The sequence below is a fragment of the Fringilla coelebs genome (genome assembly GCF_963513975.1).
Source record: "Fringilla coelebs genome assembly, chromosome: 3".
In the NCBI taxonomy this organism is placed as follows: domain Eukaryota; kingdom Metazoa; phylum Chordata; class Aves; order Passeriformes; family Fringillidae; genus Fringilla; species Fringilla coelebs.
Genome location: NC_140030.1, coordinates 21188516 through 21205700, shown reverse-complemented (window position 1 = coordinate 21205700; position 17185 = coordinate 21188516). Strand labels below are relative to the sequence as shown.

The following is a 17185-nucleotide window of genomic DNA, read 5'->3' as shown; positions in this document are numbered from 1 at the left end:
TGCTATTCCCCATGATAGCCAGTTCTGCCTGTCTTTATTTTCTCTATCTCCTGTTTTCATAAAAGCTCCATTCCTGTAATCCCCTCTTACTTTCTTTACCACTTTTAGTTATTTCCCTCTTAGGAATATCACTGTTGCTGTCACTATAATAATTTCTTACTTCCAGTTGCCACTAGTAAGCAAGAGTTGCAAACTCACCATCCACCAACCCGTTGGCTGAAAATTAAAATCCAAGAGGAGCATGAAGAAATGAAAAAGTTGTCAAAATGCCTCCTAATTCCTCCCAAACCAAACAAATATTCACCTGAGGCCAACAGTAGGGACTCAAACCAAATGCTGTTTTCATCTGACTGATACAATAATAAGCAGGGATAGTGGGATAATCAAGTTAAAGGATGAAGTTCTAGAGAAGGGAAGGGCAGTTTCAGAATTACACTGCTTTTATGGGCAATTTGTCACCTTTGGTTTGTAAGCATCATGTGGGGCATCTCCCAGGTGGTGGAGTTGCAGGGCAGAGGTGCAGCAAGTTCAGCAGCAGCACTTTGTCCCCCAGAAGTATGTCAGCTGAGCTTTAGTGTGACCTGTGCTCTGTTCTGTCACATGCTTTTCTCTCATTCCGGTTCTATTATCATTTGTGTCATGCAGGCAGGGTTAAACACTGCAGTGCTCAAGTTTGAGCTGCCCCAAATGTAGCAGAGCGCTGAATTTACCATGTGTGAATTCTTGGGCTATTGTCTTCCATCTGAATTAATTAAGAACATATTTCAGTTCTAGCTTTTAGAATGTGAACCAAATAATTTGAACAAAAGTGTCATGGAGTAAACCAGCTTAGCAAAATTCATTTTATTTATTATATAATTCAGCTCAACATTGTTAAAAAAGAAAAGACTCCTGACAAATGATGAAAGTTTCCATGTAAAAATTGGGCCATGCCAATTAAATACTTCCCAGGGTTAGAAACCTATTGTGTTTCACTATTGTATTTAACACAAGGAGACCGCAGAACTACAAATGGGAAGTAAATGGTGTTGTCCACGGTCTGCTTACCTTCCTTTCAGGTGATTCTATTATTTTCCATTCATTGAGTTTCAACTGGTGCAGTTCATCAAACTTCATGCTGACATCTTCGATTGAGAGCTGCAGTAAGTCCCAGAAACCTGCAAGGTCCTGGGAAGTTGGTCTTGGCATGGCACTCGGGTCCTGTAGCGCACAAAGGAGAGAACATGAATATTCCAGGAGGCTTTCAGCGGCGTGCACTGAGGCGGGAAGGGCACGGTGCCAGGTTTCATTGCTGCAGCGCTGCTCAGCGCTAAGGCTCTGCGTGCTCTGCAGCTGGGAGCTGTGACTGGAGAGCTGTGCCTCCTACACAACCCAAACATGAATGAGTTGGATGTCACACGCGAGCCTTCCTGAATGTGCGGCATGGGAAGTTCCTTAGCACCATATGCTGCGCTGACCTGCATTTCTAAAAAGGAACAAGCTGACAGCCTCTGTCTGCTGATTATTAAAGGCAAGGGGAGCGTGGTTTGTGTTCCAGCCAGCCTGAAGTCTTCCTGGTTCAAAATTACATTCACCATAGCTGATTAAGACAAAACAATGCCACAAAGACATCACCTGGTGCTGAACTTGATGTTTACACTGTCTTGAAATGCATACATGAAGTGTGAAATCTCGATGGGGTGCTTGGACTTTGTTCTCCGGGGAGTTGAATCACACTCAGGAACTGGGAAGACATTACCGCCAGGTACTGCAATTAAGAGGCTCTGTGTGCTTAAGACTTAATGGAGCAAACATTGGTGGTAACAATTAGCAAGATGATCCTGTATTTGATAATTAACCTGATGCCAGTGCTGGATAAAAATTGTATTATAAGGTAGTATGCAGACTTTTAACCCTGTATTCTCTGAGGACTGGTACTAGTTCAAGAAGAGAGCTTTGCCACTTTATTGAAATAGGGCTTAATTGGTAAACATGTCTGTGAAGGCAATAAAGAAATGCCTTTTTCTTTCCAGGACAGGAGGAAACCATTATGATGGTCTAAAGAAGGGAGTTGGGAGAGAGGATGTCGAAACCATACCAAACAGAATCTGGATCTCTCCCTTTCTGGCCAAAACCTGTAAAGAATAGTTTGCTACGTCAGCATAACTGCTGCTGTGGCAGGCTCTGTTCCCCACCTTTTTCTAATCTAGTGGTCAAAGGCATTTTATATTTAAACACAACCCCACAGCTGTTTAGAAACTGGGAGATAAGTCAGCATTGCTATTGAATTCCTCCCTTGAATCACGCATTTCTAACTGTTTTAGATGAGGAATTGCTGCTCAAGCTTGGGGTTACAGACGCCACTGTGGGAGATTAGGGCCTGGAACTGAGCATGGCAACATGCAGTGTCACCGTATCTAGACCCTTACTGGAATCTGGGCCAAGAACAACTTACAAGTCTTCTTCACTCGAAGAAAGTTTCATTTTAATAGGGAGCTTCAGGGATTTATGAGAAGTGGCCATATAGATTATAACAGACATCTGGGAAACATGACAACTCCAGATTAGTGTTTACCGAAAATGACTTCATTGGGTGGATCCCAGTTTGTTACAAAACAGTTTAAAATTTATGTCAGTGTGGTTACTTACTCTACAGAGGTCAATATTTCAGGTTTTAGGAACTGACCCCCTGTGCGAAATTCATGAGGGGACTCCCACAGCAGTCTGTCTTATCTTGCAATTGTTGTCTCCTGCCTGGTCTCTCCTCACTCACTCACTCTCCCCAGTTTCCTCTAAACAGCCAGAAAATGATTCCGCTCATTGCAAGGGCATTGCCTTCTGAATCGAGGCTAATTGCTGTTCTGTACCTTTGTGCACCCCATTCTGCTCACAGTGTTTGTGAAGACCATGGCCTCCAGCATGACTCTTGCAGAGGGCTGTGCCATGTGTGCTCTGGACACAAGAGGGCTGCCTCCTGCTTCTTACTCATCCACAGCTCATGAATAAATGCTGGCACAAATGACTACTATTACAGCCAACTAAGTTTTGGAAAGATTGGCTTAAACCTGCTTCTTCTCAGAAACTGCTTATTTATTTGTATCTTACTTGGAATTCAGCTTTGCAGCCCTCTTTCTAAAGGAGGCCTGAAGCAAGCAACAAGCACCTAGATGGTGCTCAAGCTGCTCTGTTTTAGCCTGCAGACATGACATACAAACTGAGCAGGATCTGTGCTGACTAGAGAGCATGGAGAAGGATACTTCAAAGAAAAAAAGGGTATTAGAAAACTTAATGTTAAAGAGACTAGTTATTAATCAGTAGTGACATAGTTAGTGGGAACAGTATACATGTAGGAGATAGCCATCCAGATTCATAAAATAGAAAACTTCATTGAAGCTTACATTTCTATGAATTTACCCTAAGTGAAAGTCTTTGATATGAGCTCCTAGCACAGAGCATAATCAAATGTGCCATTTGAAGTTCCCATGATCCTTTAGAAAAGTCTCTATGTCACCTTCATGGTTAAATTTCAGTTTGAGTAAGTATATTCCTCTGGAACCCTTGTTGCATTTTGAACTGGCACAATTAAATGCTGTTGTTTTGTGTCCTACATTTAAGCTTATAGATGCTGAACACTGTCAGAAAAACTGCCGTGTGGCAGCCCTGTACATGCTGGATGCTTCAGAGAAAGGGAATACACAAGCTGGCAGCATTCCCCTGGGGCACTGAGGTGCTGCTGTAGGTGTGCACTAAGTGACTATTTAGCAATCAACTTTATCATGAGGTATAGGAAGAAAATCCTCCAGGCATGAAAGACCTACAGTCAGTTTTGCAGCTACTGCTTTCTGCAGAGCCCATTATTGGTTTAATGAAAGTGAAGGATTTTCAGAACCCAAATCTTGAGAGTGGGGTAAAGCCCCTATTATGGACTTCAGAGGTTTATTATCCAAAAGAGAAAAAGAGAAGTAAAATCTTCCCATCTTTTTGGTTGTGTTGCATAAAAAGTTTTAGATTTCTCCTTGTGTTCTCTATTGCTTGTGCAGTAATGAATTGTTCTTTCTCCCAAACAGCTGATGGCTGTGGTGAGCTGGAGCTGCACTTGCTATTACAGTAATGCTCTCGAGCACAAGTGCTGGGCCCACTTGAAGATAAATGAAGTGGAGTGGAGGTTAGGCTCTCCAAATCTTAGTTTGCACAGCTTAATCAATCAGGTAATAGAGGGCATTTTTAAATTTGCGGAGAGAAAGTTTCAGACAATGATGAAGATTCCCTTTTTTTGGTATGAAACAAATTACTAGATAGGGAGCACACATCATATAATTGATAATACAGATGTGCTCTATTCTTGCTTGTCAGACTTTGTATATTTCCTGTGTTATTCTGTAATAGCTTTTAAAATTCTTATTCTGACAGAGTTTTTGATAACTGGATTCTTTCCTAATGAGGACTATGTATGTTAATATTTTCTATCAGAAAGTATGACATTTTTGGCATTATTTTCTCAGTATTATTTCATTGCAGGTATTCTGAATGTTTAACTTTATGGATGGAAAGTAGCAAGTAGGTCTTTGCAGAACAAAGGTTCTGCCTTGGAAGTTATGTAACAAATCCCAGTGGTCAAAGAAAAGTATGTAAGCAGATTATAGGTTATGTCTGCTGTCATGCACACAACAAACTTCTTTCAAGATTTGAGGTTTAGGGACAGTCAGAAGGAAAAAATACACTTGCTATTTGAGAGAGGCAAAGAAAGGTTTTCCACCACCAGCTGCAGCTAGAAGAATTACATTCTGCTATTGGTTAGTATCATCTTGCCCCAGCCTTTGTATCACTGATGGCTGCTGTCATATTAATGAAGATAACATTTAGAATTGAATTAGCCTCTAATGAACTTCCAGAACAATAGCAGTAACCCTCATAAGTAATATAACGTATCTGTTCCTCTAGCCCCAGGACATCTCATGTATAATTGGCAACACAAATTATCCAACATAATTTGATGAACATTATAGATATCTCATTTCCATGATCAGTCCTATTTTCAGGTAGGTAGAAAGCCGGATCATGCATCTCCACTATTCTATTTTACAATTTTCCACTGATTTTAATGGGAAAATTTTGCCCTTCCTTACATGAAATATAGTTACTATATTAGGGTATTGCAAAAATAAGCCATAATATGTTGTCTCAGAAAACTTGTATTTGCTCTCTTCTCATTTTCTTTTGTTTAATAAAGACAGCAAAAAGAGAAAAGCAGAACATAATCAGACTGAAATGACTTAATTTACATATATTCTTAAAAAAAATCTACCAACATCATGCATAAGGACCAAGTTTAAAAAAAGGGGTAAATAAATGTGAAACATGAAAATAACATTTCAGAATACTACTGCTCAGGTACACTACAGTTGTTTTTGAAGTAAAAATATTAAATTCTAGAATTTAAAGTGACATTTTGTGGAATATTATGGATGAACAAACTTAAACTCTTCAAGAATAACCAGGCAAAGTGACTTACCAGATTTTGCTGACAAAGCCAATAAAATTGCTGGAATTTCTGAGACATGAGGAGCTGAGCACTTCCAACAGCACTTCGGATCTTACCTAGGACTAAGCATACAGAGGGATTACTACCAATAAATGTTTTTGGCAATAAATACAATATCCAGCTCAAAAAAATGCAGGTCAAGTTCCTGGTTATTTTAAAATGGAAGTAAATATTTGGTTTTGTTGTTTGTGACAATACACATGAAACATTTTTTTAAAAGACTGAGGAATAGGAAAACTCAGTGGCACCTTATCTTTTAGCAATAATGAATGAGTAGGAAATTATATATTTATAAGTCAAAACAGCTTAGACTTTACTTGCTTAAGGAAACAGAAAAAACTAAGGGACTATATTCAGCTTTCTGAAGTGGGCATCCATCAATCCATACGATTTTGAAAAACTTTTAAATTTCAAAGCAAATGACACCTCTCCCATTTACATTTGCTCATGGAAATTGAGAGCTGTTGAAATTGTTTTGCCTCAAGAACCAGTTGGATGTCTCTTCCTTCTGATGTCAAAGGCACATGGACCTTAGATTACAACTCCTTGTTCTGCAATTGCAAATTATTTCACTCACTATGCTTGTGTGGATGACCCCTGGGTGAGATCTCTTTATCTGTTCTGAGGGTAAAGTTACTACATTCAGCTGTAACATAACATACTCCTACCATAAGGATTAAATCCTCTCAGGAATTACATCTCTGAGACATGTTTGGTACACCCACTAGGAATACAGGTTGTCTGCCCAGGAAAATGTACAAAGTCCTCAGCACAGGAGCTTCAGACAAAGTGGGACACAAACAGGTGCTCCAGGACTTTGCTGAACCAGCATCAGCCCCCATGGATGTGTTGGCATTTCCTCACTGTCCATGTACATGCCCGTACAGTATGCACTGGGGAAAATGACCAAACTCATTGTACTTTGTTTCCAAACAACCAAACTCCTTGACTTTGTTTCCAAGAGTTATCTGTCTAAATTAAAATTTTTGAATGCGTTATAATCAGTGATCTGAGTTCAGCAGCTACAGCCACGTTGGGCACTTATTTTTAGATGAGCTGAATTTCCTCCTGGAGATGTGTCTCTGTCCTTCTATTGACAGTACTACCTAAGGGGATTGGTTTATCTCTAAGAAACTAACTCATCCTGACTCCCACATCTGCTGGGATAAATACCACGCTGGTAGGTGGCACCATGCTTTTCTATACCTTCCTACATATCCTTTCCTACAGTTCCTTTCCTCCACATCCATCTCTATGATGGAAGAAAAAAGTTTTAAAAAGCATTATAAACTGTGGTCTCAGTGAAGAATTTATTTTAGCAGGAGAATTTCCAGATCTGTAAATAATGTTAGAGATATAGAGAGGTGGGGTAAATGTAGACAGGAATTACTCTGATATATTTTACTTCAATTTGGAGAAACCATGTTTGGTAATTCACGTAGGATGTTAAGTGTAAGTGTGGAATAAAGCTGATACAGCATAACTGATCTGCAGCCCCTGATACAGGAAACATTAAAATGTGGCAGGGCTTAAAATTTTGCTGTTATTTAGAACAAGTACAGGAGGGCATGTGAAAACAGTATTTTGGTTGTAGATTTTACATTTTAATTCTGCTTTCTTTAGACCAGTGAAACACCTGCTCACCTACAAGTAGTAGCAAGAGATAATTTAAACATTTTGTGTTTTAGTTAAAGTCTCAGTAACTTTCAAGGCATGTGCTAATATGTAGAGCTGTGGTTCTCAAACTCTATTCCATTTTCTGTTAGGCAAACAGTACAGCTGTGCCACAACACTAAATTAAACACAAATATACATAATTCATCAGTCCTGTGTGACATCCATTGTAGAAGGGTTAAGTGGTTCAGGGCTGCATGAGTAATTCACTGAGGTTTGTTTTTGTTCTGTTGGCCAAATGAAATAAATCATTTTAATTGGTTTGGGGTTTTTGATCATCAAACCCCTCACTTTCCTCTGCAGTGTTATTGGCATACAGGAAGGAATATTTGAGTGTTAAAACCTGAACAAACATACAAAAACATAAATAAAAAATAAATTCTTCATTTGATCTGACACAAATTGCTTTAATTTGGATTCCAACATTTTTAATAAAGGCAATGACTTTAGTGACAAACAGCCTTGTATCCTCCTTTTTTTCTCATGGTGATCTGTAGCTTAGGACATTAGACAAACTCCCAGTGTGGGGTCAGAGGTCCTCCTTTTCCAGGATGAGGAGTTATGCTGTAGCAGGTCCCTGGCATCACCTATTCCATGCTATGTTCAGAGATTCACTGGGCAAAAGAAGAGTGAGGTTGATTCAATGGGCTGATGGTTATAATGGTTGTCTCCAGTGAATAAAGTTCAGTTTTAGCTTCCTCTGCTGAATTTTACAGTTCACAGCTCAAATACATAGTATGAGTTAGGGGCATTGGTTTTAGCTCTTCTGCAGAAATATAGATCCTGACAGAATCTATATATGTCTGATATTTTCTAGTGAAGCTCAGCTACCCGAACCCTCATACTAAATAAACATCAATTTTACCTTCATTATCATGAAGCATCATGTCAACAAGCATTAGTGATTTAAAGTCCAGTCAGACTGGTCAAGATTTAGGCACTGGAAACACAGCATTATGGTGGGATACACATTTGTCAGGGGTATAAGGCTGTGATGGTTGCATGTGCCATTGAGTCACAGTGCTGAATACACATGTATAATCACAGCCCTAGAATTTACTAAAGACCTAACTCTATTTCCATTTTAATAAGTAAATCAGATGTAATAAAACATAGAGGCTAAAATATCTCATATTCATGCTACTCTGCTTTGCTGTAATTAAATTAAAGTATTAAAACACTTCAACTCATAATCTTTAGCACAATATTAATAGACATCCAAAGCCTTGTTATTAATTTCATGCATTGGGGAATTATTCTGATGAGTGCAGATTGATTATCTCCATGAAAAAAATGATGAATGTGAGACTGAAGAGATTGAGATGTTTGGTGATGACTAGAAGATTTTTCTTGTAAATAAATGATGATAAAATCTACCAATACACACAAATAGACATAATATTCATATAATCCATAAACCTACTTGCATTAGGATAATTTTCTGTTTGCTCAAATGTCAGGAAAGAGTCACACAGCCTTAATTCTGCTCCCTGAGGCATATGAAGCACTCCATTTTTGTTGTAGGATCCTGTATGGCTTCAGCTCTGAAGACATGCAAAACCCTGACCATGACTTCAGTAAGAGTAGGCTCAGGATTTACACCCTGATTAGAGATTGTGTAAATTGCACAATTAACACAATGGTGTCTTTTCCCCTGTATGTGTGGCATTGCTTGAGAAATTCTACAAAACCTTGTAATCAAAAATTATTTCATATCACAAAAGTAGAGAGGGAAAAGTTAGATCTGTATTGATGAAATTGATTATAATCTGATGCTGTAACTCTGATCTTGACAGGTTAAAAGCTTTGTTCAATTGTGCCACTGCTGCACCAGCAGTGAGAAACTGCTAACAGTCAATCTGCTTCTGTCATTCATTACTGTCTATTTAAATTACATAGTTTAATTTAAATTTTCATTCCATTTGATCTTCTCATTCCCTCCCTATACTTGTAAATAAATTACTCCACAATCTAAAATAATATGCCTGGAAAAATATTGAAACTGGCATTTAGTTTACCCTTCTAGCTCAAAGTAGGGCATGATATTTGTCTAATCTCTAAACTTAAATTACTAATCTTTAGAAATATCATTTTACTATCAACAGGGCATCTAGACACAAAAATAAATATGCAATGATCAGATGTCATTTTAGGACAGCACAGCCCCCATCTGGCAGTGCTCTGGAGGGTGATGAGACCCTTGTTCACCAACGGGGGCTTGATGCAAATTTGCTTTTTACCTCAACAAAGTTCAAAAAGGAGAACATTTCAGCAGAACAATACAAATGCTGGGAGGAATTATTAGATGCCACACTGTAGGAATTTATAGACTTTCAGTACAGTTAAGACATTCTTTACTCATTCACAACACTCCAGCTGGAAATTTCAATATCTCCTGAAGCATAGGTTTGTGAAAAGCATTAGAAAATGATGTCAGTAATTTCTCTTTGGTTAAAGGATAACCTATATTTGGTCAAACACCTAAGAAAGCTTTTATGGATAATTAATTCATGAATATACTAAAATCAATTGGCTGTGAAGTTTTTTTGTTGATTTTTATTCACCTAAAATTACGGGAGATTTTACTCTGTGTTTTCTATTACTATTCAGTCTTATTAGTACTGTGAAAATATCAGCTAGAGGATTAGCAGGGAATGGTCCAGTATCCATGGAATTAAGGGGAATGGGAGGGAGGGGTGATACTTTGAGCTCCCACTCTAATATCTCCATTTTTTTCCCCACTAGAGATCACTTTACTGCTATGCCAGCAGAGGTGCTAAGCACAATGCAGAAGATACTAGCAGGGCAACATTCCTGCTGGCATAGTTTATCCTATAGCAAATTTTTGCACCTCTCTAAGGATTTCTATGTGAGGTAAACTCTGTGGAGCTGTTCTCCATAACGAAGCACTCCAGTGGCCAGGCAGGTGGCACTGAGAAACCCAGGGCTGTCCTCTTTCCCTGCCAAGCCCTGCCTGCGCGCTGCGGGCAGCACTGCGGCTCCCTCTCCCTGCTCTGCTCCCCCTGCTCCCATCACCCTGCTCATGGCAGGCAGAGTCCTGGCCCTCTTGGCCTTCAATAGCTTTGAAATGGTTTTCCTTGTCATCACCTACGCACTAATAAATAGCCAAACACAATGTTCAGGGTGTAAAACTGAAACTCCAGTCAGCACCCATGAGAAACACATATCTTTGCTTGGAGGCACCCTGTGAGTGCAAGTGACCAGGTGTCTAACCCTGGGAACTGTTGCAGACACTTATCTATATTTTTTACGTATAATGAACACAGACACACTACATACATACATATCTCTCTCTATATATATATAGATATATTAAACAGAACACAAATAACTGCTTCCACAAACTATATAAGAATTTTGAAGAGGCTTCAAATTAAAACTCATGGCAAGTGACCAAACAAAAAAAAAAAAGCTCTGAAAAAGGGAAAGAGAGGTTATTTTTGTTGCAGTGATTATCTCTTTTTCTAAGACCTGATGAGCGAAGTTCTTAAAACAACGCTATGGAAGAAAAGGTTCAGTGAAAGAAAAAAATCAATATAGCAATCAGACAGCTTTTGGTAATCTCAGGGCTGCTGTGTTAACACCAAAACTGAAAATGTTTTCTAAAATGCAGTTCTATTTTAACTGTTCCCATGTTTAAAACAAAGTAGAAATGGTATCATAAAGGCAGTCTTCTCCTATGAGATGCAAAGCTATATTCAGTCTTCACGTACAATTAATATATCCAGGCCAAAAAGAAATGATTCAGAATTAAGAATGACAGTTTGAATGTGCAAACATTGCTGTGAAGTGTTTTGGGAATACCAGTCTTGCTGGAAGATGGAAAACCATATTTATTTGCTTTTGGCTCAGCCATTTCTGTTTATTTTCTTCAAGAACTGGCAAATGTTTAAATATGTCAAAATACATTTCATGCTGTGATGTTATTAAATTTAAGTTTTGGAGGATACACACCTTACAACCTCTGTAGCTCAGACTGGATATACAAAATGTTTTAAGGAATCAACAGGAAAAAAAATATTCAGAGTTTTTAGGATGCTGTGAAGCTCATTCCCCTGCTGAAATTAATTCTTTGAAAACTTCCTTTTACTTAATGTAAGTGTTATTAGATGAAGGGAGACCATTTAAAAATAATGTAATTTGGAAATTATTTCAGGAAGATCTCTTGAAATGAGTTATATACAATGAAAAATAGGAACTTTAGACAGTCAGCTGAACATAAATTCTGACCTTGCAAACACTATGTAGACCTATTCTATAACTTCTCTAACCTATTATGGAGGTCAAAAAAGTTCCCCCGAGAACAAGTAACTAACCTATTTTTATTAGAGAGAAAAAAAGACACTTCAAGGATTTCAGTATTGAAAATGCAAGGCAACCCCAAATGTGGGAAACAATTGGCATCTGACTGCAAGGCCTGGGAATGCTGAACACCGGCTTTATTGAAACTATATTATATTACATTGTACTATACTGTATCCATAGTTACTACCAACTACTGAAGAATACTACTAAAGAAAATTCATGACTGTCTTCCCACAGTCAGGACACAGCTTGGACCTGATAGGCTAATTAACATAAACAATTCCACCCGAATCCAATCAAGCAATCACCTTGGGAAAACAATCTCCAGAACACATTCCACATGAGCACAAACACAGGAGCAGCAAATGAGATAAGAATTTTTTTGATCATTCTTTTCTCTGCTTCTCTCACAGCTTCTCTCTGTTCAGAGGGCATGTGAATACCACACTTCAGTTGTATTTTATCAACTCTGTTATCAGGGAATTGCTCTTTCTTTTTCTCTTCCAAATTTGAGTCCCTCTCTAAACAGAGAAACAAAATCCTGGTACTATGTTTTGTTTTTTGACTGAAATATTTCAAGTTAGTGTCACTAACTCCTAATATTAATAAAAATTAATGAAGTCCATATTGTCTTCATGTCCTATGTACAATTTATAGAAAACTACCTTCTTGATTGCCATTTCACCGTGTAGTAAGCTGTTCCAGAGTATATCTCGAGTGCAAAAGTATAGGTTCACATGATGGGAAGGAGAATTGTTCTGCATCTGAGAACGGGTAGTCACCTATAGTCAGGTCATCCAAGTTTTCCTCATGTGGTACCCAGTTTCAATATTCCAAAGAGTAACAGCTGTAGCTGCCTCTCCACATCTCCAAGTGAGGTAGGGGTATGGATGCGAGCGTGTTTCCATTACTCATTTATACGGCTGCAGATTTGGCTGGGGCTGTGCAAAAGGAGGAGCTTACAAAGAGAGGAGGCAGGAGGAGAAATCCAGCTCCTGCCTGCAGACTCCTCACTAGGAAAGAGAGTGACTAACGACCCATGTGTTTCTCCCCTTTGCTCCCTAAATAATCTTACTCTTTCAAAGGAGATCAAAGCCTTGCTCTTTGAACTTCTGCTTCAGACTGAGAACACTGATTTTCCTACATCAGTAACAGGTTGTACAGGAAGCAGGTGCTTTGGGATTCTTAATGATGCCACTGAAACGTCAGTATTCAACACTGCAAAGACTTGCAGAATTGAAAAATACGACACGTTAAAAAAAAGCAGTGAGGAATAACCATTATGAAAGGCTTGGAAAATCTTCCACAAAGGAAAATATGTTGTTATTTAACAGTACCTAGACGGGTATTAAAGTCTTCAGAGTGTCAATGGAAGGGGAAAATTCTGAGCTCTGCTCTGCCATGATGAAAATAAGGACAAAACCCACAGTCCATAAAGCACCAGAAGCTGAAGCAAGAAAAACCAGCCTTACTCGCTGCCCCACCCCAAATCTTTTGTTGTTACTTGGCAGACTTGCGCACAATACAGCAGAGAAATATGACTGTAAAATAAAAACAAGATGACGTAAAAACGTAGACATTTTTTGCTTTGAAAAGGTCAGTGCAAGAAATAGAAATTGGCCTTTTAGTCACCATGCTGACCTGGCTCAAGACCTGAGGGTACATCATAGCAAGAACTCATTGAGGGGGAAAGAAGACGATCAGGAAACAGTTCTCAGAGGTGATGACGAAATTTGAAACAGTGCAGGGAAAGATACTAGTAAGAAAACTTAATATGAATTCATTTGTGGTTTGATAAAATCTCAGCTGAGACAATAATTCAGATTGTCAAGGATTGAAATATTTATAAAACTGAGCCTGAAGAACAAGGATAATTGACCTCAAAGGGAATCACAGGGAGCTGGCTACTGAGTCCTAGGACCACTTTGATATATTACTATCATTAGCACTGTCTTGGATCTTGTTCCAAAATAGTCTACATTATTTTTCACTTTGTCCCATCACTCCTTTCAAGGTGTCCACAGGACATGAGAGAATAATAATGATTCTTGACGAAATTGTAATAAGAAAATGCAGCTGAATTTTCTAATAATGCATATGCCTGTCTAACTGCAGAAGTACTTTAACTGTTGTTCTTGCCTGCTATGCTTTCTGTTCCTCCAACAGGCTGAAGTGCCTGTAAAGGGACGGAAACATTTTTAAATGGCTGCTCACTAAGAGGCAAAATCACACATTTCAGGAAAAGGGCAAAACGATGTTCATGTAAGACCAGCCTGTGTGCTCTGGCAAAGGGTCAGCACTGGAGAAGTGAATGGGAAGAATGTGTAAGATTTGGAGCTGTGGATGGAGCTATTGCACCATCTGAGCTCTATGTAACACCAGACTTTGATCCAGCACTGGAGTTGGTTCTTTGGCTACTTCCACAAAACCTTACTCTGGGAAGCACCATCTTGTGCAGGCAGCCACAGGACAGTGTTCTTATGTATTATGGTTCTTTGCTCCTACGGAATAAGTGAGGACAAACCACAACTCACAGCTTTATCCTAACAGATTTCATATTTTAGTAATTGTCTGTATACTGAAAAATACTGAAATGTTCTTACTTTCTTCAGAAAGATCATTTTCTTCTGCTTCTCTTTCCATTTCTTTGCACCATCCTTCCATTCTCTTAGTCTCAGTGTGTAGTAACTTCATAAACCAAGACCCATCCCGTCGACAAGGAGACATTCGACCGGTCTCCACGGTCTCGATGGCCGGCTCCAGCCAGGGCTCTGGTGGTGGAAGGTTTGAGGTGTCCACTGGGGTCCTATAATCTTCTCTGTAGCTGAACAGTCCCTGTGTCCGTACAGTTCTCACTGCACTGTATTGGGTGGGTGTGCTGGGCTCTGAGTGCTGCTGGAATGATGAGCCAAATTGAAGTCCCTTATCCTCCATGGTGATGTGTCCTGGAAAACCCTCCAGTTCCAGGTCAGCCTGGACAGCTGCTGTCACGCTGTTCGAGCGCTTGAATCGTCCGTGTCTTGGTGAAGAGGGAAGAAAGAAAAGATATTAAGACATATAAATAATGTATGGGATGGTACAGAGACACAGAATTATGGTTCAGTGAAAAGGAATGGATTCTGTTCTTCTCATTGGACTTTATGTTAAACATTTTTTCTTTGTGTATATCTCACTAAAATTAGATGGTGAGTAGCAACAGAGAGGAAAAACAAAATGCATAGTGGAATCATTGATCTATGCAAGGGTACAAAAGAAAATCATTTAAATTGTCTCTGGAAGCAAATATTGATTTTTTCTCATACTACAAAGTAACATGTGTCATTACTAAATAAACTGGAAATAACTAGCAGAACTAGAACTTCCTGATAGAAGTCTATAAAGTGTATATACAAAAAATTTTCCAGTGTTCAGAATTTTAAGTAGAAAGATCTGAAAATCTGCTCAATTAGGACTTTTGAGAATCCTGTAATAAAAGAAAGATAAGCACATTTAAGACTGTGGGCTGGGGTTTTTTTGGTCTTATAGGGTGCCCATTAAAAGTTGATTATCCACTGTTATATGACAGTGAATAACAACATTTTAGAAAAGCTTCGTGTTAAAATGTTAGATAGAGAAGCGAAGATTATTTGTGAAATCTTTTCACATTGGAGTCCATTGTCTCAAATTGTTTGTAGTCCCTGATGGCAAAAGGCAATTAGCAGCCAGATACTCTCAGACAGCTGCTGTGAAATGAGATAATGGTCCTGGTCCAGTACTTGACAAACAGTACCTACCAGGCTTAACCTGTGGGTCAGTACGTGGGCCAGTAGCTTTACAAAACTAGGACTGAACAAATTAGAAAGCTGATTCTAGTTTAGAATAAAAGTACCATCCTAAGAAATTTGTTTCCTTCTGTGGACTGGGAAAGCCTGGATCAGCATGAGGAATCCTGTCGAAGGAAGACTGTTCCAATATGTAGCTCTTAGTATTTGTTCTGACAATAATGAAATTATAATAAGCCACTATTTCAATTTAATACTTTAACTTCCTTCCCTCCAATTAAAAACTGGAAAGTTAGATAAATGTGAAGCAACTGCTAAGCAATCTCCACAAATTTTACCAAATGATAATCATGCATATAAGGAATTTGGCTTTGGGGATTATTTAGTGGCAGCACCTGTCAGGTGCTATTTATTAAATCTGTTTACAAATGCGTGTTGTTTTATGAAAGACTACCGATTTTTGAACATGCTTAAATTACCGTTTTTCATCTTCCACTTGAATTCCAACAGAGTGGTATTCCCGTAAGCCTCTGCTTTCAGTATCTGAATCAGTTGCTGTTTCCACCTAATTCAACAAAAAAGATACATCTGCAGAGTGAGCATTGACAACTCAGCACAATTTTGCACACACACATTCAAAATTAATTGTATATTTCATCTCTTACTGCTAAGAAACACCTAGAAAGTTAAAATTAATGCAATAGGTATTCAGCCTAGTGTTATTGTTTTGGTGCTGTATCTTATTAAAGTTTTGCACAAATACTTCTGCTATGTAATTCCCTGCTTCAAATTCAAGCAGAAACAATTAATCAGTTTGGTGGGATCAAGGAGTAAGCTTGGTCTGGAAGGGCTATTCTTAGAATGAGGAATCTACAGGGTAACCCCATTTTATATTATTATAAACCAGTCTCATTATAGTCCTTGATTTACAAAATAAAATAAAGTCTGAAGTAGCCCCATAAGCTTGCAAGTGATAAAAAGAGATGGAGCAATGAAATTTTATTGACAACTATGTTGACAAATATAAAACTATTAAATGATGTGAGGAATACAGCAGAATGCCCTATCTCACCTTTTTTTAATAACACAGTCCTGAAAATGCTATATCAAGCAGGCAATTTATGCACTTTTTATAGCATTCCCATTTGAAATACACTTACCAAAATATATTCACAGTAGTTTCCTTCAAGACCGAGACTTGCGTTTGCAAGTTTCTGTGGGATTTTTTATAGCACTCCCCACCACCACACCACCCCCAAGTCTTTGACACAGACAGAGCAAGTGCTGCAGTATGCAAATTATACTGAATCAAGGAAAAAAAGAAAAAGAGTAGAACTGACTTTTCCTTCTGAATAATATTTTCACTGTTAAATAAAAAAATTATCAACCGGTTTTCCATATGCACACTCCATGTGCGAATTCAAAGAATATATCTGATGATAAAGATAAGAAAAGTTTTACCCTTGCAGCAGTCACAGGCATCTCTGGAAAGAGCCTGATGGTTTTTGCAGCTGTGTCTCAGCTGCACAATCCCAACCCCACCTGGTTTCTGAAGGGATCCAGGGACAAGGTGGGAGGAAGGTGGGAAATGAGTGCATCTGGGGACTATACTTCTTGAGGAAGAGAGTTGCTGGCAACTTCTCCTTCCATCTTTAAGCCATAGCTCAGCATACATTCATATGTAGGTGAATGGAAGGCAACTCTAGCCAGCAATGAGTACACATTCACATTTACATGTGTGTAAGTCTTGGAGATGTTAATGAAGTAACTAGTGCACGATTCCTCTAGTAAATATTAATGGCATGCTTGAACTGCACGGTACAGCACCAGGCACAGGTGTGCTAAAATGTCTGGCTATCAGAGTGAAAACAGTCCAGGAATGACACATTTCCCAGCAATTCCC

The 17185-nt window shown here is 38.7% G+C and overlaps 1 protein-coding gene across 1 annotated transcript in view; it reads right to left on the bottom strand.

Moving 5' to 3' along the window:
- Positions 1 to 17185, bottom strand: part of DLGAP2 (DLG associated protein 2) — a gene marked incomplete at its 3' end in the record, with an annotated part of 444743 nt that overhangs the window by 1526 nt on the left and 426032 nt on the right. Inside the window, exons 10-13 of the mRNA XM_084202322.1 lie at positions 15762 to 15847; positions 14125 to 14540; positions 5492 to 5583; positions 1048 to 1200 (exon numbers count right to left, since the gene is read on the bottom strand). Of these exons, the coding sequence (XP_084058448.1) occupies positions 1048 to 1200; positions 5492 to 5583; positions 14125 to 14540; positions 15762 to 15847 (747 nt within the window). The remainder of the gene's footprint in view (positions 1 to 1047; positions 1201 to 5491; positions 5584 to 14124; positions 14541 to 15761; positions 15848 to 17185) is intronic.